The following is a 23,100-nucleotide window of genomic DNA, read 5'->3' on the forward strand; positions in this document are numbered from 1 at the left end:
TTGTGTTCTAGATTATCCTCTAAAAGACGGCCTAATTTTTAATTTATGATATTATATTAATCGGATTAATCATGAAATAGGTACACTTACTATTGTTATGCATTAATTAAATAGTTTGATTTGGTAGTTAAATGAATTTGGACATTATGGTCTCATTTGTTTGTATTTAATAAATGTTATGAATTTTAATTATTTAGATTGAACGTTTGATTTTAGGTTTGAATTTGAATAAGTTCTTTTGTTTTTTTTCCAAAAGTTTATTAATGGATCTGAAAAGCTCTGAACGAATCAGATTTGCAGGAGAGTATTAACACCATTCAACCTTATTTAATAAGTTATAAAATAATATTGTATAGCGTTTCTCGGTCTTTGCATGACTTTTGCTTTCACAATTTAAAACTTTCTTTTCCTCTTTTCTCAATCAAACACTAATTTTTTCCTCTTGAAATTGTAATTTTTCATAATCTTTACAAGTATTTTTTTTATAATAATAATTTTCTTGGGTGTATTGAAGTTTGTCTTGAACACTTATTGCAATAATATTTTGTTGTGCTGATGTCATCAAGGGTTTTGAGTGAAAAAAGACTATTTATAATTAAAAATAATAACTATGAATATATATATAAGGTCTCTTATTAGAATTTTGTCTTAAGTCAATAATTTTATTAAGATTCTTTGGTCATCAAATTTGTTTGTGAGATAACACTAATACAGTCTTGTTGTTGAATTGGTTGGTGACCAAAATAATGGAGCTTAATAATTCACCATCTCAATATTTAGTTTCGGCTGGGAAAGAAAAAAACTTATTCATCTTACTTGGAAATTGACGAGAAGATTACTGCTTTGAAATAATTGATTAGTGCACCTACATTTGAAGAATATATGAAAAAATTAGATGAATTTAGATGAGAAGAGTCATTATGCAATACATGGGTTGGTACATTTTGTGGAAGTGTCAACTACAAAAAAGTATGAATGACGTTCTAGGTTTACAGGTTAGAGAATTAGATAAAGGTTATAAAAAAAAAAGGATAAAAAATCTTTATTTTTTTTAATTAACCAAAATATATGTTAGGCACTGATAATATGATACTTTAATCATTATTTTTTAACTATATTTATCATACTTATTGAACTTTTTAATACTATATTGTGTCTATAAAATACTTTTTATTCGTGTTTTTTTTTATGTTATACTTGATGGTTTTCACTTTTTTTTTTTAAAAAAAAGCAAAACGTCATATTTTTTGTTGAAATGAACTTTTTATAACATTTTATTAATAAACTGTATGATCTCATATGCATATTCAGATATTGAAAATAAATAATAATCATTCAGTGTTCAGATTTAGCGACAACATCTTAATATTCAGATGTGTATTCAAGTCTAGACTCCTAAATCTTAATGCAAATCTTAATATTCATACGTGTATTCAGATTTAGAGGTGTTGATCTTAATGAAAACAAATGAGGCTATAACAGCAATTCGAAAAATAAGTACTCCCTCGGTTTCGTTCTATTGCACTTTTTGAGTTCGAGATTCAAACAAATCTATTTTTAATCTATGTATCAGTACACTTACTATTGTCATGCATTAATAAGTACTCCCTCCGTTTCGTTCTGCTTCACCTTTCGAATTCGAGATTCAAGAAAATCTACGTAAATTTTTCATAAATCTTTTAAATACTTTGAATAATCAATGAGTGTGACTTAAGATCTCATTTAGATAATTTACAAATATATAAATTTCATTTCAAAAATATTGAACATTTCATGCGTAAATTGTCTATCAAGCTTAAACGGTTTGACGATCCAAAAATAAAATGTATCACACAAAATCAAATAAAAAAAGTACTATTTTACTAGTTCGGTTTATTTTTATTTGTCCATATTTAACAGCAGAGGCCGTAATTACAGTAACATTCAGTACACAGTAACATACTGCATGAACTCCGGGTCAGACTCCAGGGCATCCATTGTTTCCGGCGACAAAATCACCTCCAAATCCACACTTCCTCCTCCTCCTCTCCCCGGAAAAGCTGATATCTTCCCGTCAAATTTATTCGCCCGTCCACTCCGAACAGCAAGCGGCCTTCCCCACCCGAAATCATTATCGTACATTGGAAATCTCGGCGAGCTTCCCATGGTTAACATAGCTCCATCGAAATTTCCCAACGGAAAACACCGTGGATCCTTTTCCCAATCCTCTACGAACTTCCTCACCATAACATCATCGTGCGCGTTCACGTTTTTGGTCAATTGCTCCGCACACCAGTACAGATCATTAGCCAGAACTTCCCCTGCTGATGCGTAAATCGGAATGCTCTGAATTGCATTGCCGAAGTACAACGGATTTAGCTTCGGTTGGAGACGGTGACGGCAATTTACCGCCATTCTAAATGTCGTCATTTTCGAAGGTGGGAATTTCCTTGCACGTGTTACTGCACGCCACAGCAATGCGCATAGCGATTGAAATGACGAAATCTCAGCCGTTTCCGTTTTGATTTTCAGGTGATCGTTGCTCTGTTTTGCAATCAATTCAACAATGTTGATTCCTCCATCGAAATTCAATTTCTGATTGTTCGTCTTCGCTTTGAGTCTCTGAATCGATTCCCTGCTAAAACTAAAAATCCTCTCCCTCAACGGAGCATCACCGGCGAAGGTAACTTTCGGTCCATCAGCCGGTAGTTTCAGTACAGAATTTGAAATCAAAACAGAATCACGTGTAAAATCAGGCTGCCTTACAATCCTTTTCACACCTCTACTCACCTCAGCAAACGTATTGAAGAAATTCCAAATCGAAGTCCCGTCAGTGACGGAATGATTGACGGCGCATCCAATGAATACGCCGTCAGCTAATTCCGTCACTTGTACAGCTAGAAGAGGGATAAAATGCCCTCGATAGCTAACCGTTCTGTCCAAAGGGAAAAACTCGTTAACACAATGAGGAACATCAATAGAACCTATCACATCGCGAATACAAATGTGTGTAGCTGAAGCATGCACAAAATCAACACCATCGTCGTTGCAGGTGATGTATACGTAGCCATCTGAATCTGTGACAAATCGTCCCGCGAGCGGAGGGAAGCGAGTGAGAGTATGAGATAGATTGATTTTAAGAAGGGAAATGAGTTGAGGTATCGGAAAAGGTGGACGAGTGAATAAACAACCTTTCTGAATGTAGTGAACAGAGAGCATAGGAAGATCGGAAACGGAGAGTTTCAGATCGGGAAGTGACGATTTTTCCGACGGGAAAACGGTGCATTTGGATACCAAAGCTACAGGTGGAGTAGTCATTGTTAGTTAAAATTTGTAGCTGAGGATGAAAAGTGAGAGGATGGCTATTTATAGGGAATTTGATTCATGTATTTGTTGACCCTGTGTTCCATTTTATTATTTAATTTTGGGGGACTGCACTTCAATAATATCTGTATTTTGAAGTAATAATGAACTTGAGTCTTTGTCATTAACACTAACTGATAAAATTCAATGACCTATCTATATTGATTTTACGCTCGTAAGAGAAAAATAATATTATATATACAAGATAAATTTTAAATATTCTCTTCGTTTAATTTTATATGACATCTTTTGTGTTTCGATATTCAAACAAGTGTATCTTAAACTGTGATTTTTTCATAAATCCTTTTAATATTTTGAATTATCAATTACTGTGACTTATATATAGTACTTTTTACCTAGTTTACAAATATATAAATTTTATTTCAAATAAATTAAAAATTTCATATGCAAATGTCCGGTCAAAGTTAAACAATTTATCAGCACAATCCATGAATTTACAAAGTTGAAACGCGTGGAAAATATTTAGATACCACGTAAATCATAGAGGTATACAATACTTTTTACACACATGCGTTCAGTAGTAGTAGAACTTTAGTTTAGTTAAAGTGTATCTCTAAGATTTCAATAATAGTCTAGGTGGTTCTTATGTCTTATTTTGATATAAAATAATGTTATGTATCCAAGTTTAAAATAACTTTTTGAGAGATATGCTACAATTTTAAACACTCTTAAAAAAAATTCTAGTTTTGATAGATCATAAAATTCGAACAGTGAAAATAATCTCTTACAAAAATACAAATTATATTAAGACCAAATATAATAGACTACCATGTCCATCTCTACTTCAACTCTCATAAATATATATCAAAAGCTTAATATATCAAACTATTTTTCATTTCGCTTTCATATTCGAGTAATAACAAATGACTTAACAGTCTTCGGTATAATCATTTTTAGTGAATCTACGGAATTTGATTAATGTATCTGTAAAGATTGCTAATGCTGTCTTTTCGTTGCTTGAAAGATATGGCGGCACGGTGCCCAACTAACTATAAACCATAATGAAACTTATTCCTCCGTTTATTTTTATTTATTTGTGTATATAAAAATATATATTCGATTTTAAAAGTTATTTATTTTTGATGAAAAATTACGATTTTTCTGTAGATTATCTATTTTATAAAGAGGTTGTTAGACTTCTGAATTTGCAAAGGATTGACACTTTTCTAATAAGATACATTAAACAGTTATTCACACTATCACTTGTTATTTATAAATATATATCTCCTTTTATTTTTGAAAATGAATTTTGAGAACTTTATCTTCTTTTCCACAAATAAATTTCGATATACTTTATTATCGTTTAGTGATTTATTGATATCGATTTTAGGTACTAATATATTGGTGAGTAAAATAGTTTTATCTTTAAGGAATATATCACATTAACCTTCGATATTTGAGAGGAATAATTTTCTTAACAAAATATTGTAAAAATACTCTTTAATACATATTAAAGACAGTATATTATAAAAATGAATTTACTTCAAGTATCTATAGATATTTTGTGATTTTTAAAATATATGTATGTGTTTATACTTGGACAAAATATGAAATATATGTTTCTGCTAATTATTACTAATTAATTAATTAATTAATTCCACTACTTAGCTTGTGTTCTACATGATCCCAGATAAGAGTTCAGTTTATTAATTCTCAGAATGATCCTCAAAATTGTCTTTCTTGATTGGTCGGTGTATTCTAATTTATAATTTAATCCCAATTAGGAATATTTGGATATTATGAAGAAAAAAATAATTAATACAGTTGTAATCTACAAGAGTTTTATAAGTACTACTTTGCAGTATTATTTAATGGTTTTGACTTTTTGAGTTTTATTTTTAATCCGTAGTTTTGGATTCAGAATTTTTTTTAATTTATATAAATTGGGAAAAAAGTACACGTGCAAAAAAGTGTATTAAAAATAATGTTGTCAATGGAGCAACATATATATTACGATTAGAATGTGAAAAATGTATTTTTAAAAGTACACTGAATTAGCTTGTGAATTTCCTTTAAAAAATCATGTATGAGGGACCCCTTTTCATCCTTTAATATAGTCTTAAAACAAATGATTTAGCCATTGCAAATTTGCAATCAATATGTCCACTATAATTTAAGTGGAATTATCGTTGAGACTACGTGAACTTTATACCTATCTACTTTTTGAGTAGAAAGAGTATTCTCGAAAGCTTCTTAACTCGAAAAAAGTAATCAAATCGGCAAAAACAAACAAACATATGATCTAGATAGCCATTGCAATTAATACGAGCAAAACCTCTTTAGCACTTTTTTCTTCTTTCTAAGCCCCCATACACCAGAAAAAATTTAATGGAGAGAAGTATTGAAAACACTCCTGAACTTGGTGCAAGTTACTATTTTCGTCCTTGAACTATTTACGATCTTAAAAACACCCCTCTACTTAACTAACTAAATTTAGATACACCTTCAATCTGCCACATGACATAGCAAATGGTCTCAAACTCTTGTAGGAGCATATAACTCTTAATAAAATGCCGATAAAGGTGTTAAAAACACCTCCAAACTTAACAAGAATTTCAAATTTTGTTTCACTCATGTAGAAAGATCAAGAATTTCAAATTTTGTTTCACTCATGTAGAAAGATCGAGGGTGTATCTAAATTCAATTAGTGAAGTAAATGAATGTTTTAAGGCCATCAATAATTAGAGAATGTAGTTCAAAGTGTAATACAAACCACCATAACATAATTTAGATTGTGCAAGTTGCAAATTGTGCCAAATTCAAGAAAGTTTTTATGTATTAATATTACTATTTTCTGTTTCTGAAAAAAAATCGAATTGAAGCTGTCAAAGGTACTGGACATTTTCAATGAACTGTTACAAAAAGATGGAAACTTATGTATCCTTACACCTCTCTGACCTCTAACCTATCGAGTACTCCGAGTCTCTCTCGCACGGAAAATCGTCTGTCTAGTTAAACTATTGAGTACTCTGAGCCAATACTTGAAACCCATGAGCCTCATCTATTGAGAGGATTGATCGCGTTGAGAAAAGCCAGACCATTCAGTCACGCGGTCAAAAATCTGGCATTGCATTACGAGAATGAAATCATCATCAATCACAGGATCTGAGCAGCAGTATTCAGCTTTTCTGCAAAGCTGAGTTGAGTCCTAGTGAGGCTTGCCAAATACAGCAAAAGCAATTGGTCCTACAAATAAAGATAAATTCAGGGTAAGATAACCCAGATCGAACCACAGTGACTTAACCGGCAGTAAAGAGTCTCTTACCTACTTTCTGGGTCGGGAAAAGGGGCAGAGAAGCAACGGCATAAACATAGTAAGGGGCAAAAACACTACCTGAAGGCCATCATTCACAAGCTTATCAAAGGCTTGGGATGAGAGTTTAGGAATTGTAGCCACAGTATCAGCAATGAATCTTCCTGTTTTGTTATCCTGGGGTAGACGTCCTTCCTAAAAATGAAACCCAATATGAAGACTTTAAGAGACAAAATCCATAGAAACTTGCTAAATTCAAGTAAGAGAAAGTTACTGTTACCACGACATCATCAACATATTTGTGGACATCATCAATAAGAGCAAGTAATCGCTCCATTGATGCTTCCATTCCTTCGAGATCATTGGGAAGTTTGTCCACACTTGTTGTCTTGAGCATATCAACTGCATCAAGGGGCGCAAGAAAGTCACAGTAAAGATTTTTATAGCGAACAGGAAACAAAACCTAGTGCTTCAACCAATATATATACACTACTTCCCAACTTTAACACATAAACTATACGGCTACTTTTTGCATAACATACTTGAGATGAATAACTATTTAACCCCTCTTCCATCCAATCTGACCAATGCACATGGACATAGCTAAGTCAATAGCAGTAAAATAGGGCCTACTCTATTTGGAAGGGAAGGGAAGTAGAGACGACATACATCCAACCCTTTCAGCTTCAACCATGCGTAGATCCAATGGGATTTCCTGGAATTGAGCAGCAAGTGGCTGATCTCCAAGAGACAAATGCACAGAGACAAAGCCTTTTATTGAAGCTTCCCCATTTTGAAATCCAGTATCAACAGTCAAATGTATAGGATTTGAACTTTCTCTAGAATAAAACTCTTGGATCAAAGCACTACCACCAGAGACTCCAAAACCAGTAGAAAACCTGGAAAGTTTAAGCATGAGATATCCACAAATTCATCAGCTCAAGTTTTCCAAGTGTTTGATATGTTGACTACCACACAGAATAGGAGGCGCATAAGTCCACTAACCAAAACTTAGGGTGGATGTAGTGGGATGTTCAAGGAAAAAAGAACCTGAAAAAGTTGCCTAATGTTTTATATTATATAAAAGAAGGCGGAAAGAATTGTATCTTGACAAATGCAGTCATTATTACATGTTTTCTACATGCAAAATATCGTGGCTAGTACCATTCCGCTCAGTCTCACTTATCCAAACAAACACAATTTCCTTCATTCCAGATAATTCACCAAATATTCAAGTAGCACCCAAAAAAAAAAGATGAAACAAACAAACAACAACAACAATTGTGCCTTAATTCCATGAAAGTTGGGGCATAAACACAAAAGCATAAAATAAAAGGGCATAAATATATCAAGAATTACCATCCAACAATCACTTCCTTTGGATTCACCTTCTGATGAGACGATAACATGTTATGATGGTAATCAATATCCAGTGCAACCTTTAAAAGAAGGCATGCCCAAAAGTTCAGAAAAAGTAATAAAATAAAGCACATTACAACAAGCTCTATATCACAAATGGGGTTATCTTTTTAGAATCATGAAATTAAGAATACCATCACGAGAAAAGAAACAACAATATGGCAAAACAGAAAGAACGAAGACATTTTAGAAAGATGTATTAGCTCTAGGAGTATTTAGAACATATAAAATAATTCTACATAAATTTGTGTGCTTGTGTAGTTCCTGCAGACTCTTTCGTCGACATGATGTTCATTCTTGACACCATCGTGCAATAAAAAACAACCACTCTCCAAATTAAAAATATAAGGTTAAATGCAGGCATTTCCCTCTCTCCCTCTCTCATTGCATTTACCCCAACTTTCCACTTCTACACTTAAATGCTAAATAAATATTTGCTATTCCCTCCTATCCAGAATAATTGGTTTCATTAAAGTGGTTCCGCAACAATTTATGTGTCACAAAACCAAGAAGGGATTTAATTCTTTTTCTTAAATTTTCCCTCGACACACTCCTAATCAACATGATATTTATGTCAACTAAGAAAATAAAATCATAATTGTAGGTATTTTGGTCAAGCCAACTATTAATTTATAGGAGTTAGTGAATTCCTTAATTCATGTGCCCAAGCCTAAAACATCTATTGTTTCGTACCTATTCCAAAACCTTGCTAACAGTTTTGTCCAAACAAATCTTTGGTGTATTAGTTTGATACGTCTACATAGCTTCAACTATTTTTCATTGTCTCTTTCTTTGCATTTTCATCTCTACACTTTCTATGTGAAATTTCTTCTTTTAGAAATATAATGAGGAAGGAGCTTAATTGCAATCAATTAACGTAACAACTGTAACTAAGAGTGAAGAAAGAAAACTGAAACAACTAACATATCAGAATTTGGTAAACATTAAGGTCTTTATTAGTTGGACTGTCACTCCATGAGTTTATGTTGTCACTCCAGTGAAAAGCACTGGATAAATGGATCCATTATCTGATGACTGATTACTTCTTAGATATGGTTAAGACAGATCAAGGACCAGATATAACTCTTATATTGTACAAATTGTAATACTGGTGATATTTACAGGTTAACTCAAGCCACAAACTAGCAATAAGGATTCAGATTACAGAATACACGTTGCTGCAAAGAGTCCTTCATCTTCTCTTGAAACTCTGCCCCACCCCCACCCGACCTACCAAATAAGCCCTTCCTTTGCAATGACAGCAAAAATGAATTATCTAGTTTCTAACTAATACACCTTAAGTTTTCTTCGTTTACTGCACCTCAGTAAAATACGGTGCAAAATGGCCGCCATACCCTTCTCCATTTGAATTAATACACATTAAGTTTCTTCTCATACTGATTGGCTCGACACACCTGAACTATTAAGCTCTAAAGCAAAAAATAAAATTCAAATTGACACACACTAAGTTAACAAGATCTATAAACTAGTAAAAATATCAGACAAGGTTACCAAAATGCAACTACATTCCTACAAAATATATTCCTTTCTCTATGTATTTTCACTCAGTATTTGCATGGACACAATTACCATGCACAAACACAATATGCACCCTAATCAGCCATATTTTATCAATAAAGTAATATAAGCAACAATAACATTCTCTAACTTCGAAAAATTGACTGAAAATTTACTCTCGCTAATCAAAAATTACACAAAAATCATTCAAACAGAGAGAAAGAGTTACAAACGAAATACAGCTCATTTCCGATTCATTCCAGTAAAATCAATCTAAAACGGACTAAAATTAAGAGAATTTGCAGTAATGAGAGGCAAACCTGATCTTGAGACTCGCTGTGCGGAACAGCATAACAATTCCTAACATCAACAGTACCATCAGGTAATACAGAACCGAGAAGAGTGCCAATGATACGCTCGGCTTGGTCAGGTCGCCTCACAAAGCAATCGCAGATGTTGAAAATGACCAAAGGATGAACTTTAGCCGATAAGCTTGCTGATGATGCCGAAAATTGCAACGCTGTTTGATCGCTGGACGCCATTGTTGTTATCCACTGTTCTTCGTACTGTGAGCGAGCAAAATACGAAGAACTGTAAGATGGAGAGAACTGTGTGTGAGTGAAGTTGTTAGGGTTTTGCGGATTGGAAAAAACGGGTGAAGCTTTGTTTTGGGCCGGGTCTTCTTTTTTAACCCAAAAAAAAGAGAGGAAACTTACATAAATATACTATAATAAAAAAAATATTTACCATTTATAGCAATAATATTTTTATCTCACTTGATCACTTTTAATTCATTTATAATACAAGTTTAATATATATTACAAAAAATAATTTATTATTCACATATAATACAAATTTTAATGATGAATAATACATTTATCACACATTTTAATACATTTATAATACAATGTGACAATTTTTTACCAAACAAACATGATATATTTCAAAAAACAATTATAATTCATATATATTGCATACATAATTCACTTTTAATTCATATTACAGATTTAACAAAGTATTGCTATAAATGGTAATAAACAAAAAGTATCGCTAAAATCAGTAATTATTTTTTAAAATGTATTAATTTATGTAATTTTTCCAAAAAAGAGAATGAGACTATTTTGGGCTTTTTCTCGTATCGTTAAAATTGACAATGAATTTTAGTGACAGAGCTACAAATTTCACGAATGGTGTTCAGAAACTGTAGAACGAAGAGTTTTTTTTTAAAAAAAAAAAGACAACATGAAGGGTGTTAGTAACACGCACTCATTCAAGGTGTTTGATACCCATTGAAAAGGTCTGAAATTGCTACTACAACAATAAATTGTGTCAAGAGTGTTTAAAATATGTTATTTAATCACTTCATATATCATTTTACTAGTATATACAATATATATTTTTTTCGATAGAGGGTGTGCAATGGGTCACTCTTAATGGTATTGACTCATTTGATCGAGAACAAGTTATTTTGAATCAGTTATTAGGGGATTGTTATTCTATCTTCAATATAGGATAAAAATAACACTACAATTCTATGATAAGTTACATTGCGTCTTATCCAACTAAACATGAGATAAACTCATCTTAACGTTAATCAGAAGTAGTTATTCTGCATTTTATCCAATCAAATATGAGATAAACCCTTCTTAATTTAATCAGAATTAGTTATTATAAGACAGATAAAGTCATTCAAAAATTAATTTCTAAATTAGTTATCATTTGTCCTATGTACCATACAAGCCCTAAAGGTCTAAAGTTGAGTAGAACATCAACCTAAACGTATATGGTCGAAATTTATTCATGTTTATATCAAATTAAATGAATATATTATCATTATCATATTTTTTTTTGATTTATTTTTTTCGATTCTTATAATTACAAAATAAAGATTCTTAGTGAATAGATAAAGAAACAAATATATATAAGATCAGGATGGTATATATACATGCATAACTTGTTAGACAATAAAGATATATATGCACAATTTTTTAATGAGTAAATGTATCTATCTAAAATCGTAAAGTTAAAAGAATATATTTTCTACCTTTTTTCTATAATACAATTAACTAAATTTCTTTAAAGGTGAATTTCGATCCAAAAATTTATTCATTTTGAAATGGATTACCTTCTTTAATATATCATCGTAGTCATATATTTACACTTCTATTAACTCCAGAAGAGAATTGACGAAGAAGCCTTAAAGTTTCTATTGCGAGATAATTGAAGCAAATTCAAAATTTATAAATTTTTTAATTTTGTAAAATTTCATAAAAATGGTGAAAGATAGGAATACTTTCTCTTTTTATAATTGTTCGACTTTTCTTTTTTATCTTTTTAGATTTTTTCAAAAAATAATTCTATTATATTTTTGTAAAATAAAATTAAAATTCAATGACGTGCGCTTTAGAATTCTAGCTTAATTCGGATAGCGTATTACAAGAGTGTCATTCAAAAATGAGGCTTTCAATATATCAGTCTTACTATTATACGTTATCTAATAATTAGGAAATAAATAATATTTAATAATAAAAATAAATAAATATAAATATATTTTTATAATTTTAAATTAAACAAAATAAAATAAAAATACTTTTGATAGTAATAGACAAATATAAACGAACAAGAAAATATGCTAGGTGATTGTTATATTTTTGTTATTTTTTATTATATAGTTTAGTGGCGTGCATTTAAATTAATAAAAATTGTCGTATTTTAATACTTACTATATAGGTGGAAATTTTATGTTTCATTTATTGGGATATGATTTCCTCTTACGTGTGTGTGACTTGGGTTAATACACGTTGCTTTCATTCTTATCATGTTTTTTTTTTGGTTCACTTGTATTTCTTTTATAAAATTAATGTAATTTATTTTATTTTTTGTTAATAGAAGAGTCCAATTTCAAACGATATAATTATCTTTGTGTATAAGAATTCTAAATTATCTAGTTGAAAATATTGCATATAATCTTTTAAGATTATTTTTGATTAACGATTCGATATGTACGAGCTCAATTATTTTAAATTTATGTAATATAGAGCTGAAACTTCTGATTAAGAAAAAGACTCTATATTCTATTACATTCTTTGATGATAACTTTCGAGAAGTTAAAAACAAGGCTAAAAGATAACTTTTCTCTATAAGTATTTTGAAGTTTAAGCTAAATATAGCTTATTTATTTTGAAATATTTTGAAGTTTAAGTTAAATATAGATTATTCATTTTGAAATATTTTTAAATAAGGAAAATTTGGAAATAATGAATTTAGGGATGTACCAAAAAAAACAATATTTAACTTATTTCAGCTAATTGCTGAATACTTTGAATATGCATGTGTTGCACTTCTTAAAATACTTCTGATTCTCACTTTTACTATATTAAGAGACAAATATATCTTATCTTTAATATTAATTATTTATTATTATTTTTCAAACTCATTTTTTTTTAATAAATATATCTAATAAAAATTTATATATTACGTCAACATTTTTAACGAAAGAGAGTGGGAATTAGTTGAAGTGTTTCAAGATCTTGAAACTCAAAAAAAATAGTTTTCTTCCTTTTTAGAGATCTAAAAAAAAAAGTCCCCTTTCCCCACGGGTTTTCTGTTTTTTCTTTTTTTTTTTCTTTCATATTTTGTTTTGATTTGACCACTTCTTGTGCCTATTTTGTTCTACTTCCTCTCCATACATTTTTCCTATTTACTCTTAAATAATGACCAAAAAATAGGTATTATACTAATTATGAAACTCCAAAATTCTCTTCTTCTTCAATCCTCTTCTCCTTCAACCCTTTCTTTTCTCAATTCATCTCCAAAATCAAACAAATGGGGTCATAAAAATCCAAACTTTATTTGTAAACTTGTTCTTTTTAGCCCAAAATCACTTGGTTCACAATATTTTGAGAAAAATGAGTCTAAAGGTCATAGTAGAAGCATACAACCATGTTGTTGTAGTTCAAGATTTGATGAAGAAAAATTTGATGGTGAAGGGATTGAAAGAGGGGAAAATGAAGGGTCTTGTGCAATTTTTGGGAGTAAAGATTCAATTTTTCCATCAAAATTTGAGTCTCTTGAGCCAAGTTTGTTTGGTATTGAGGCAGAACCAGAAGCACCCTATTGGCCAGAAAGGGAGGAAGTTTTATGGGCACATATAGAACAAAAAGCCAAAAGTTTTGGACTTCCTTTGTCACTTAGAATGATGCAAAAGAAACATCAATGGGAATCTTGTAGATTTAAAGATTTAAAGGTAACAAATTCTTGCACATCAAAGGCTTTAAATTCATTGGTATTTATTATTGTGGAGCTGCAAACTTATGCATTGCATATGAGGGAATCAATTTGTAATGAAGATTTAGAAATGATTATTGATAAAGTGCAAAGGGATATGTATGCATCATTTGTATGTCTTTTTCGACAAGTATTTTCGCAAACACCTATGTTAATGATGGAGGTAATGACTCTCTTGGCTAACTTTAGTGTTTACTCTGCTTCTGGTGAGAATTGTGATCAACCATATCTAAAAGTTCATTATCCTGATATTGTTCCTCAAGATGTGTCAAAAGTAGTGTGGACTGATGAAGAGAAAGAATTGTGGGATTCAATACAAGATGAAGCTTTGAATATGAGGGGTGGTTCAAGGGGCATTGATTTTGATAATGAAGTCATGTCGAAGTTTGTTTCGCCATTGTCAGTGGAGATTGAACCAGATAATAGTGTTGACTATTATAAGACTGATCTTGTTTATCAGATGAATCTCACACATGAGCCTAATAACACTCTTTTGCTATGCAATTATGCAAACTTTCTGAAAGTCTTCGTTCGAGATAATAATAGGTAATTTCTTCAACTTCCCTTGTCTTACATATATTACATGATATGATCAGATACGGATTTGGATAGTAGTTTAGTTGGTAGTAGTGTATTGTTTTTGTCCATACTAGTAGTCGTAGTATTGCTCTTATAGTTTCTTGTTCTATGATTTCTGTCAATATTTGTTGTTTTTGTACTTCCATTATCGAATTATTTTGCTGTAGTTACTGTTCAGATTGACTTGGACCGTTCTTCCTTGAGCCAAGGGTCTATCATAAACAACATCTCTATCTGAGGCAGGTCTGCATAAACTCTACTCTTCTTAGACATCACTGTTTGAGATTACACTAGTATGTTGTTGTTGTCGTCATATAAAAACGCCATACAACTAAACTTAAGGCTAATACGTCGAGCAACATAGAATTCTGTTGTGTCAATGCACAAAGAAAGCACACAATGACTGTGTATACCTTTGGTCGGTCTATGTCTATCATTGCTCATGTTGTGTTAACTCCTTTTCTTTATTGTGTCAAAGAAAATGGTATGCAGAATTAGTTCCTCTTTGACCTAATATTGTAGTTCCTCTTTTTTTCTCTAAATTTTCAAAAGTTGTTTTTTGTTTTTTTATAATCGATCAAGTTTCAAGAAGAATAAGCAAAAACTGGGTTATTGAGTTTGCTTGTTCTAGCCAGCCTAGTTCCATTATTTGGTTTTGACAGTGCTACTCATATTTCAATTATTTGAAGTCCATTCCTTAGATTATAGTTTGCTGATTCCAAGATTTTGAAAAGATCACTTGAGCAATTTCTGGAAAATTCTTTGCGATCTTGGGAACAACATGATTTAGTGTTGAGATAAGTAGCATCTCAGATTCATAGCTCGGAAATGGTCCTCTTAGACATCGGGTGGAGAGCTAGGAGGCCCAAGGGGCTTCATCACAGACCCCTTCCCTATAAAATTATACTTTATATAAAAACTTAATATTATTTTTATGCTTACATAATAGATGTTGAATCCCTTTTCTTCTTCTTGTACAACAACAACATCTACCCAGTGTAATTCTACAACTGGGGTGTATGGAGAGTAGAGTGTACACAAATCTTACCCCTACCTAGACACTAGAGAGACTGTTTCCGATAGACCCGGGGCTTAGGAATCTTAGCTTCTCGTATTTAGTCTTTTATATTTTGGATCTCCTTAGTGAAAATCTTTGTTCTGTCAATGATAGACATGACTTGATATGGGTGCTTTTGGATGGAGAATAGAACAAGGAAGACATGTCCTTTTTTCTGTAAGTAGTTTCGGAAAACAAAATGAAACGGACACAAATAGAGATTGATAGTTACATAGAGCTCATATAGTCATCCCGAATTAGTTTGGGATAGAAGAGTAGTTTGTTTTCTATAATTTCAGACGATGAGTCATTTGTTGTAACAGGGCGGAGGAGTGCTTCAAACGGGCAGTCCAAGTGGAACCACCGGATGCAGAGGCCCTATGTCAGTACGCGATCTTCTTGTGGAAGGTTAAGAACGATTTATGGGGAGCAGAAGAAAAATACCAACAGGCAGTGGCAGCTGAGCCTAGGAACCCTTATTATAGATGTACATATGCCAATTTCTTGTGGAACACGGGTGGCGAGGAAACTTGTTTCCTTCCAAGTAGTACTTCTTCTATCAATAACAAGAAGGGTGAAGAAGTTTAGTCGTAACAGAGAAAAATTGTTCAAGAAATGCATCAAACTAAGGAGAAAAATGGTGAGATTCCCTTATGCTTCTGGTAATTTTAACTACAGAGTGGAGAAGAAGTTCCTCAAGACGTCGATTTAAATCACATATTTGAATAAATACTAACGTGAATGATCGATCTATTGTGTTTTTTTTCTGTAGGGAAATGGCTATATTATTTGTTCTTGATTTTCTGTGTCTAGATTGAGTAGAGTGATTTGCATGGGAGCTGTTCACCACCACCAACAACAACATCTACGGTTCAGTACCAAACAAGTTGAGGTCGACTATATGAATCTGTACTGTCATAGTTCGAGGTCAATTTTGTGGTCGATAATAAGTGAATTGAGTTCTCAAATTTTTGTAGAGTAGGGTATTTCATCTTTTGACTGACTTGTTATTAATATATTTTTGTATTTTTGAGTGAGTTTGGTAAAAAAAAAATTATAATCAATTGGGAATGTCTTGTATGATTAATCATTGTGTTACTTCCTACATTGTATATCAACGTACATTTTTTTCTTTTTTCTTGTCTTTTAAGAAATATTAAAAATATTTATTTTTTTACTAATTTACTGTTATAATTATTTTTCATAAATTCTATTTTTTGTGTCTTTATCTGTTAATAACAAAAGAGGAACTTTACAATATTTATATTTTTAATCAAAAAGAGTCGATTTAAGGTGCAAAATGGAAAAAAATAGAATTAATTTTTTAATTTGACAAGTAATTTTGAATAAATATCTTTGTTAATGTAGACAAGTAGTCTGTCATAGAGGTGTACTATTATCTCATTACTTCTCTTAATTATTATATATGTTAAAATTTCTTTATGTATGTGATGAAATCTAACTATATTTATACTCCCTCCGTCTCATTTTGCAATTTATTTGTCTATTTTCACACATAAAAAAAGATAATTTTTTTTCTTATTATATTCTTATTTAAGCTTCCTGAAAATTTTTAAGTTTTAATTCATCTTTTTCGAAATCATAATTAATAAGGGCAAAATTGTAACTTCACTATTCTAATTATTGCTATATTAATATGTTTGTCATTTCTAAAATGGACAACTAAATAGGAACAGATAGAGTTTGAGATAACACTATTATTCCTTATTTCTCGTTCCAAACAATCCTTTTCAGGTCTCAGTTTATTGCTTGATATACTTTTACATAAAAAATAATTGATCTTCTGATAACTTGAATTCACAATTTTAAAGTTTAAAATGAATGGTATTTACCATCCAAGTAACTCTTAACGTTTTTTTTTTTAAAAAAAAAAAACAAGGAAAAATAAGTGAATTTTACCTTAATTCAGGGGTATTTGAATAAAAAAAAGACAAAGGGCACATTATCTAGAAACAGAATAAGAAGCTATAGAACCACCACAAATAAAATCTCAATTCTATCAGTTGAGCTGCTGCAATGGCGTCGTTGTTAGTTGGTTCAGTTCCTATGAGTACTGTTCAATCCATGGCTTCTCTTTCTCCTAATTTATCATTCTCTCGTTCTCACTCCGTCGCCGGCAGCGTTTCAATTACGGCGGCATCTCCTTCACCATCAATTTCGTTTTCGTCTCTCACTGATTCAAATCTCCCATTGGGTACGAATCACATACCTTTTCGAATTTATTGTTTGTGAAAATTTTGTGATGATTGAAGTTTCAGTTCGAGAAATTGAAATTTTGATTTGATTTCATTTTCAGTTTACTGCGGTAGAGGTGATAAGAAGACGGCGAAAGGCAAGCGGTTCAATCACTCCTTTGGCAATGTGAGTTTGTATATTTTGGTTTATTGCAGGATAAGACCTCCTTAATATGATTTAGTTTCAGATACACCCCTGTATATTTTATAAACAAACACTTACCTCCTCTATATTAGGAGAATCCTACACTAACATTCTAGTTTGATACGTGGAATAAGAATAATAATCTCGAAATAGAATTTGAGATTAAATTTATTGCATATTTGAGTTAAAGGTATTGGCTTAAAATAACGAGTGTATCGAAGATGAATAAATAATTCCATGAGATATTTAATGTATTTATGCCTTTAAATTTTAGAAAAGAGAAGTATGTGTTTTGTTGAAATTGATAAATAAGATATCAACACAAATTACTTAATATGAATAATTTTTTAACTCATATTTGATTAAATGAATGTTAATTCCATATAAAATGATTTATAGATTCACTTGGAATAAGATTATTGGTGCATAAGGTTTTGCATAATTAATGCAGGAGTTTAATGCTTTTAATATTATAGAATTTTATACTGAGATTCAATTGTTCATACATTTAGACGAATTGACCCCTAAAAAGTTTTGAAGTTTATTTTTGATTGCAACCTAGATGCATCTCGACTAATTTTATCAATAGATGGGATAAATTACCTAGTGTTATTTTGTCTCTGATAGAATTTGAACCTGAAACCTCATGATTCTCGACCCTCTTCGTTAACCACCAATGTTGATGATAGATTCAAAATAGTCTGTTAAATATGCTCTAACCAATTTTTAGTACTTTGAAGTTTAGAGTGTTATCATCATACGTTTAACAATTTATGTTCGTTAGATTTGACAGAAATAGTGAAAAAACAACAGTTGTTTCGACATTTTTTGTTGTTATTTTGAACTGATTCCGATGGTATGAATTGGTTTAGGCAAGGCCAAGGAACAAGAAGAAGGGAAGAGGACCACCTAGGGTTGCAGCACCACCAGCAGCACCAAAGAGAGATCCATTTGATGATGGCCAAGTCGTTAAAATTGAAATACATGACCCATAGTTTTCTCGGAGGAGCAATTTCATTTTTATGTAGCTCTAATCTTCTACTACTTTGTTTATTTCATTGAAATATCGATTAAGTTAATCATTTGGACTGAGATTTCTAGTTTGCTTGAAGGGTCTTCGTTTAAATGCTCTTGTGTCCTGTTAAATTATGCATTTTGGTTCTAGCAACCTTCAGTAGACAAGTGGTAATAGTCACTACTTTAGCTATTGAGAAAAGTGAAAAGCTTAGAGAACCCCACATTCCTTATGGGTTGAAAACCACGAGGTTTTAGGTTCATATACTAGCGGAGACAAACACATTAGGAGGTCTTTTTGTAGAGTGTATAAGAATAGTAATATATAGTGTATTACTAATGCTGGGATTAGTTATGTTGGAGCTATTTCCTACCCACTATTTGGTTTGATATATTATCAAGGGCACTTTGGCCTCGAACAAAGAAAGGATCAAAAAATGTCATAGCTAATACATCCTACCAAATGACCCCTAGGTGGTTCTTATTTAGACCTTCGTGGATAGAATTACTCCATATCTGTGCTGGTTGGAGGTAACCTTTACCTCGAAGAATTAGTCAAGATGTGAGTGAGCAAATCCAGTCACAAAAAAACTTCTTTTGTTTGGGTCACCAAGTTTGTCTGCGTCCACTATACAATCATAAACCAGCTTTACAGCAGGACACAAGTTGGATAAATAGAATTCACATACATATTGGTTGAAGAAAATGCTGATTTTGATGTACAGGTTAAGCTAAGGACAAATAACCAACTCTTTTTTTAGGACCAAGAAATCCTTTAAGACCAATTGCAACCTTCAAAACTCGGGAATAATGGGTCCAACCTTCTACCTTCCTCCACTTAAATACCAGGCTTAGTCGGCATGTCATAGGGCTTGAACTTCTGATCCAAGTCACAAGTCCCTTCACCTTTGCCACTTGAACCAAGCTCTGGGGCTAACTAAAAACCAACTTCTTGAAACAATAATTGGAAGAGAAATTTTATTTCTGATCAGTTTCAGTTATAAGGCAACATCTGAAACTACTAAATAGGCTGAAATACTTAACTTGGCAACTATGGAGATGTGAGCCTGAGAAATCTCGCCAAAAACAAACTTCTCTAGGTATTAGAAGACTCTCATCTGTAGCATATTTCATTCCAAAAAGAACCAGTTCTTTGATTCCGCGAGAGAAAGTAAATAGATATCTCTATGGCCATATCATGCAACATCTTGTAGATCATTAGACACTACTGTTAACGAAACTCAGGATTTTTCTTCTTCTATTATACCACACTAATATAACTAGAGGGAGAGCTATCTAAAATCATCTGGCTACCCACCAAAACATTAAGGACGAGAAGAAAGAAGAAGCAATCTGGCTGTAACAGAAAGGACCACCAAAAGGAAAATGCTTATGGTACAAGACAATGAGGGTTCACCCTCACTTACAAATGAATGTAGATCCAAATTCACATGACCAATCTAAACGAGGTTCTATAAAATGACCCAAATAAATATATCACCGCAGAGCTAAATTAGCAAGAGCTAACCTTGGGAAGTTAATGTGTCTTAGACTCAAACCAAGACCACCACAATTTGGTAGCATACATTTTTAGAAAGATGCATATATACAAGTTGAAATCCATTTGATCTTGTGCAAACTGGGGATAAAATGTGCACTAATACAAGTTAGAATCCATCAAGGAGAAACAAAAGATTAACCAATGAGGTAAGCACAGGGCTATGGTCTAATGGTAAATGCAGAGCGTGACGTGTGTTAGACGCACGCCACAGGTTCAAATCCTGCTCCAGACAAGCATGGTACCTCTAGAAATCTAGAGGGGTGGACCCATTCTCCACCGAACTTTGAACTGTCCGCCATTGACCCTCCAGGATTTCTCGGTTACCATAAAAATAAAGAACTAATGAAGGAGCCTGTCTACAATGCTGTAATTTTGCAGGAGAGCTTAAGAGACAGATATTGAGACATGTTGAGTAAAACAGAGCAACATCCGAGTAGCTCGAGAATCCAAGAACTAATATAGCTAGAAACTAAGATAAAAAGTTCAAGGGACAGTATCAAGCCCTGGATTTCCTATTCTATGGCATTATGTAATGGTGGAAAACGATACAATCTATCCAAACATTGTATTCATCGAGACACACAATCCGATATATTATGAATCCATATATAACAACCATCCAAACAAACTGTTATATACCTCTAAAGTGCCATCAGAATTCGATAAAAAAGCAAGATAAAATCCTTAACAGGTCAAAAAAGCAAAGGAGAAACTTCAACTAACAAATGACTGGAAATTTACAAGATTCATGATTCAAACAGAGTACTTACAGCTTCAAATACCAGAAATTATATACTCAATTCACACGAAAATAATTAATTTCCAAAAAAAGAAACAAAGATACACGTACCATAATTTTATTTCCGGCTATCATTATCATAGTCGAGAATTTCATCACGAGTAACAGATCTAGAGTGCTGCACTATAGACCGTCCGATCGAATTGATCCAATACTCCTTCTTCTCCTCAGAATCAGCAATAAAATACATAGTATCAGACCTAGTTGAAAGCTCAAATGCAAATTGTTTATTCAGAACATCTTCAGCTCCTTTCACTGTAAGGCAATTAGCCACCGGAATAACACCACGCGGTTTCGATCCTCTATTGAGATTCGCTTCCTTGAACCAAAACAGTTTCCCCTGTTTCAACACGAACCACCGGCGACGCCAGGTTTTTATGTACTCGCCTTGTTTTGTGAGCCAGCCGGCTCGTTCGGGGTTAACCCAGAATTCTACTCCGTCGTAGTCGTCGGTCGATGGAGTTGTGTTATCGCCCATCACTGCTCGCCATAGACTGGCCATGGGTGATGCGATTGAAGGAGAGAGAGAGAAAAATGTGAACACTAGACAGGTATTATTTTCTTTCTCTTTTTTTCTCCTTATTTTATAAGTTTTTTTTAAAAAAATCGTATATAATAACAAACTAATAACTTAAAATAAATGGAGTAGTTAAAGTTTGATTTAATTGTGCTTTATAATAAACGTTTGCAAAAAATTGTCAGGCGCCTCTCTCCCAAATATTTCGCTCGCCACTCTCCTTTAATCTCTCGTTCGCTTCCTCACTTTTTATACAAACACAAGTGTATAAAAATTGTTTTCAATTGTATAAAGCAGAGAAAACTGTATAAATATATATATATATATTTTTGTTCCTCTCTCTCCCCTCTTCCAGATCTCGCTCGCCACTGTCCCAAAACTCGCTCGCCATCCTCGCCTTTCTCACTTATACAAACAGAAGCGAAATGTATAAATTGCGTTTTTGTTTGTATAAAGCGTGAGAAAATTGTATACGCACATGCAAGTACATATATTTTCGTCCTATACACTTATAATTATACAATAAAAATATTCCTCTGCCCAGTTTTTTTTGTCTTTCTCTCTTTCTCGTTTTAAACAATTTCCAAATTGTATCTAATTTCTCTCTTTTTCGTTTTATACAATTCAATTAAATTGTATATTCCTTGTAAAGTCTCTTTTGTCTTTCTCTCTTTCTCATTTTATACAAATTCAAATTGTATATAATCGTTCTATACACTTATAATAATACAATTCGTTTTATACACTTCGTTTTTATACAGTTCTCTGTCCAAGTGTCTTTCTCTTTCTTGTTTTATATACTTCGTTTTATACAATTTGGTTCAATTGTATATGTATAGCGAATTATACAGATTCTATATTTGCTATGGAGCGCAATTATGCAAACTTTGCTATAACATACAAATATAAATTTTTTATTTGCTATATGTGAAAGTTGCCTTTTTTTTTTACTTTCAAAATTATTTAGAACTTGTGGACTTATTACTCCATCTTCTCTTATTAGAGTTTTGAGTTTGAATTGATATAAAAAAAAATCTTAATAAAAATCATTTTCTTTTGAACACAGTTCAATGTGATATGAATTTGAAATAACCTGACTCCAATATAAGAATATTGAGCATCAGGCTAAAAACCATTAAAAAAAAAAATCACTTCCTTCTTTTATCTTGATTTTTTGATAAATTTTCCATTTTAATCCATTACATTTACAACACTCTTCATGCCTCAATTTATATCACTATTTCTTTTTCTTGATTATAACAAAAAAAAAATATTTCTATACTTAGTAACAAATTAATTTTATAATATTTTTTTTACAATTAATAAAATAATT

The 23,100-nt window shown here is 31.9% G+C and overlaps 5 protein-coding genes across 8 annotated transcripts; 2 read left to right on the forward strand and 3 right to left on the reverse strand.

Annotated features, from left to right (window-relative positions):
• Positions 1-1,721: 1,721 nt before the first annotated feature.
• LOC101255889 (BAHD acyltransferase DCR) lies at positions 1,722-3,397 on the reverse strand. Its single transcript, XM_004239887.5, has one exon. It carries the CDS (start codon positions 3,295-3,297, stop codon positions 1,924-1,926), a length of 1,374 nt encoding a protein of 457 aa, XP_004239935.1. The 5' UTR covers positions 3,298-3,397; the 3' UTR covers positions 1,722-1,923.
• Positions 3,398-6,111: 2,714 nt separating this feature from the next.
• LOC101255595 (eukaryotic translation initiation factor 3 subunit F) lies at positions 6,112-10,207 on the reverse strand. Its single transcript, XM_004239886.5, has 6 exons — positions 9,874-10,207; positions 7,976-8,055; positions 7,286-7,515; positions 6,897-7,018; positions 6,698-6,811; positions 6,112-6,549 (listed from the first exon to the last, which is right to left on the reverse strand). The coding sequence occupies exons 1-6, from the start codon at positions 10,093-10,095 to the stop codon at positions 6,460-6,462; spliced, it is 858 nt and encodes a 285-aa protein (XP_004239934.1). The 5' UTR covers positions 10,096-10,207; the 3' UTR covers positions 6,112-6,459.
• A 2,822-nt stretch (positions 10,208-13,029) lies between these two features.
• On the forward strand, positions 13,030-16,611 carry LOC101255300 (uncharacterized). Of its 4 annotated transcripts, none has more exons than XM_069298374.1 (4): positions 13,178-14,386; positions 14,587-14,658; positions 15,800-16,116; positions 16,249-16,611. In XM_069298374.1, the coding sequence occupies exons 1-2, from the start codon at positions 13,296-13,298 to the stop codon at positions 14,600-14,602; spliced, it is 1,107 nt and encodes a 368-aa protein (XP_069154475.1). In that variant the 5' UTR covers positions 13,178-13,295; the 3' UTR covers positions 14,603-14,658; positions 15,800-16,116; positions 16,249-16,611. The 4 variants fall into 4 exon arrangements, with proteins under 4 accessions (XP_069154473.1, XP_069154475.1, XP_069154476.1 ...); XM_069298375.1 differs by having other exon boundaries at positions 16,290-16,611; XM_069298372.1 differs by lacking the exon at positions 14,587-14,658 and having other exon boundaries at positions 13,030-14,386.
• A 679-nt stretch (positions 16,612-17,290) lies between these two features.
• On the forward strand, positions 17,291-19,002 carry LOC101254999 (small ribosomal subunit protein bTHXc). Its single transcript, XM_004239884.4, has 3 exons — positions 17,291-17,691; positions 17,794-17,858; positions 18,749-19,002. Exons 1-3 carry the CDS (start codon positions 17,514-17,516, stop codon positions 18,869-18,871), a joined length of 366 nt encoding a protein of 121 aa, XP_004239932.1. The 5' UTR covers positions 17,291-17,513; the 3' UTR covers positions 18,872-19,002.
• Positions 19,003-21,135: 2,133 nt separating this feature from the next.
• Positions 21,136-21,833, reverse strand: LOC101254695 (pleckstrin homology domain-containing protein 1). The gene has a single exon (XM_004239883.5). The coding sequence runs from the start codon at positions 21,750-21,752 to the stop codon at positions 21,309-21,311; it is 444 nt and encodes a 147-aa protein (XP_004239931.1). The 5' UTR covers positions 21,753-21,833; the 3' UTR covers positions 21,136-21,308.
• Between the last annotated feature and the right edge of the window lie 1,267 nt (positions 21,834-23,100).

This window comes from Solanum lycopersicum, chromosome 5 (assembly GCF_036512215.1).
Source record: "Solanum lycopersicum chromosome 5, SLM_r2.1".
In the NCBI taxonomy this organism is placed as follows: domain Eukaryota; kingdom Viridiplantae; phylum Streptophyta; class Magnoliopsida; order Solanales; family Solanaceae; genus Solanum; species Solanum lycopersicum.

Coding starts and splice junctions, on each gene's coding strand:
- LOC101255889 (XM_004239887.5), bottom strand. CDS start 3,297: ATGACTACTCCACCTGTAGCTTTGGTATCCAAATGCACCGTTTTCCCG.
- LOC101255595 (XM_004239886.5), bottom strand. CDS start 10,095: ATGGCGTCCAGCGATCAAACAGCGTTGCAATTTTCGGCATCATCAGCA. Junction 8,056..9,873: donor ACAGCGAGTCTCAAGATCAG/GTTTGCCTCTCA, acceptor CTTCTTTTAAAG/GTTGCACTGGATATTGATTA. Junction 7,019..7,285: donor TGAAGCTGAAAGGGTTGGAT/GTATGTCGTCTC, acceptor CCCTTGATGCAG/TTGATATGCTCAAGACAACA.
- LOC101255300 (XM_069298372.1), top strand. CDS start 13,296: ATGAAACTCCAAAATTCTCTTCTTCTTCAATCCTCTTCTCCTTCAACC. Junction 14,387..15,799: donor TTCGTTCGAGATAATAATAG/GTAATTTCTTCA, acceptor TTGTTGTAACAG/GGCGGAGGAGTGCTTCAAAC.
- LOC101254999 (XM_004239884.4), top strand. CDS start 17,514: ATGGCGTCGTTGTTAGTTGGTTCAGTTCCTATGAGTACTGTTCAATCC. Junction 17,692..17,793: donor TGATTCAAATCTCCCATTGG/GTACGAATCACA, acceptor TTTCATTTTCAG/TTTACTGCGGTAGAGGTGAT. Junction 17,859..18,748: donor TCAATCACTCCTTTGGCAAT/GTGAGTTTGTAT, acceptor GAATTGGTTTAG/GCAAGGCCAAGGAACAAGAA.
- LOC101254695 (XM_004239883.5), bottom strand. CDS start 21,752: ATGGCCAGTCTATGGCGAGCAGTGATGGGCGATAACACAACTCCATCG.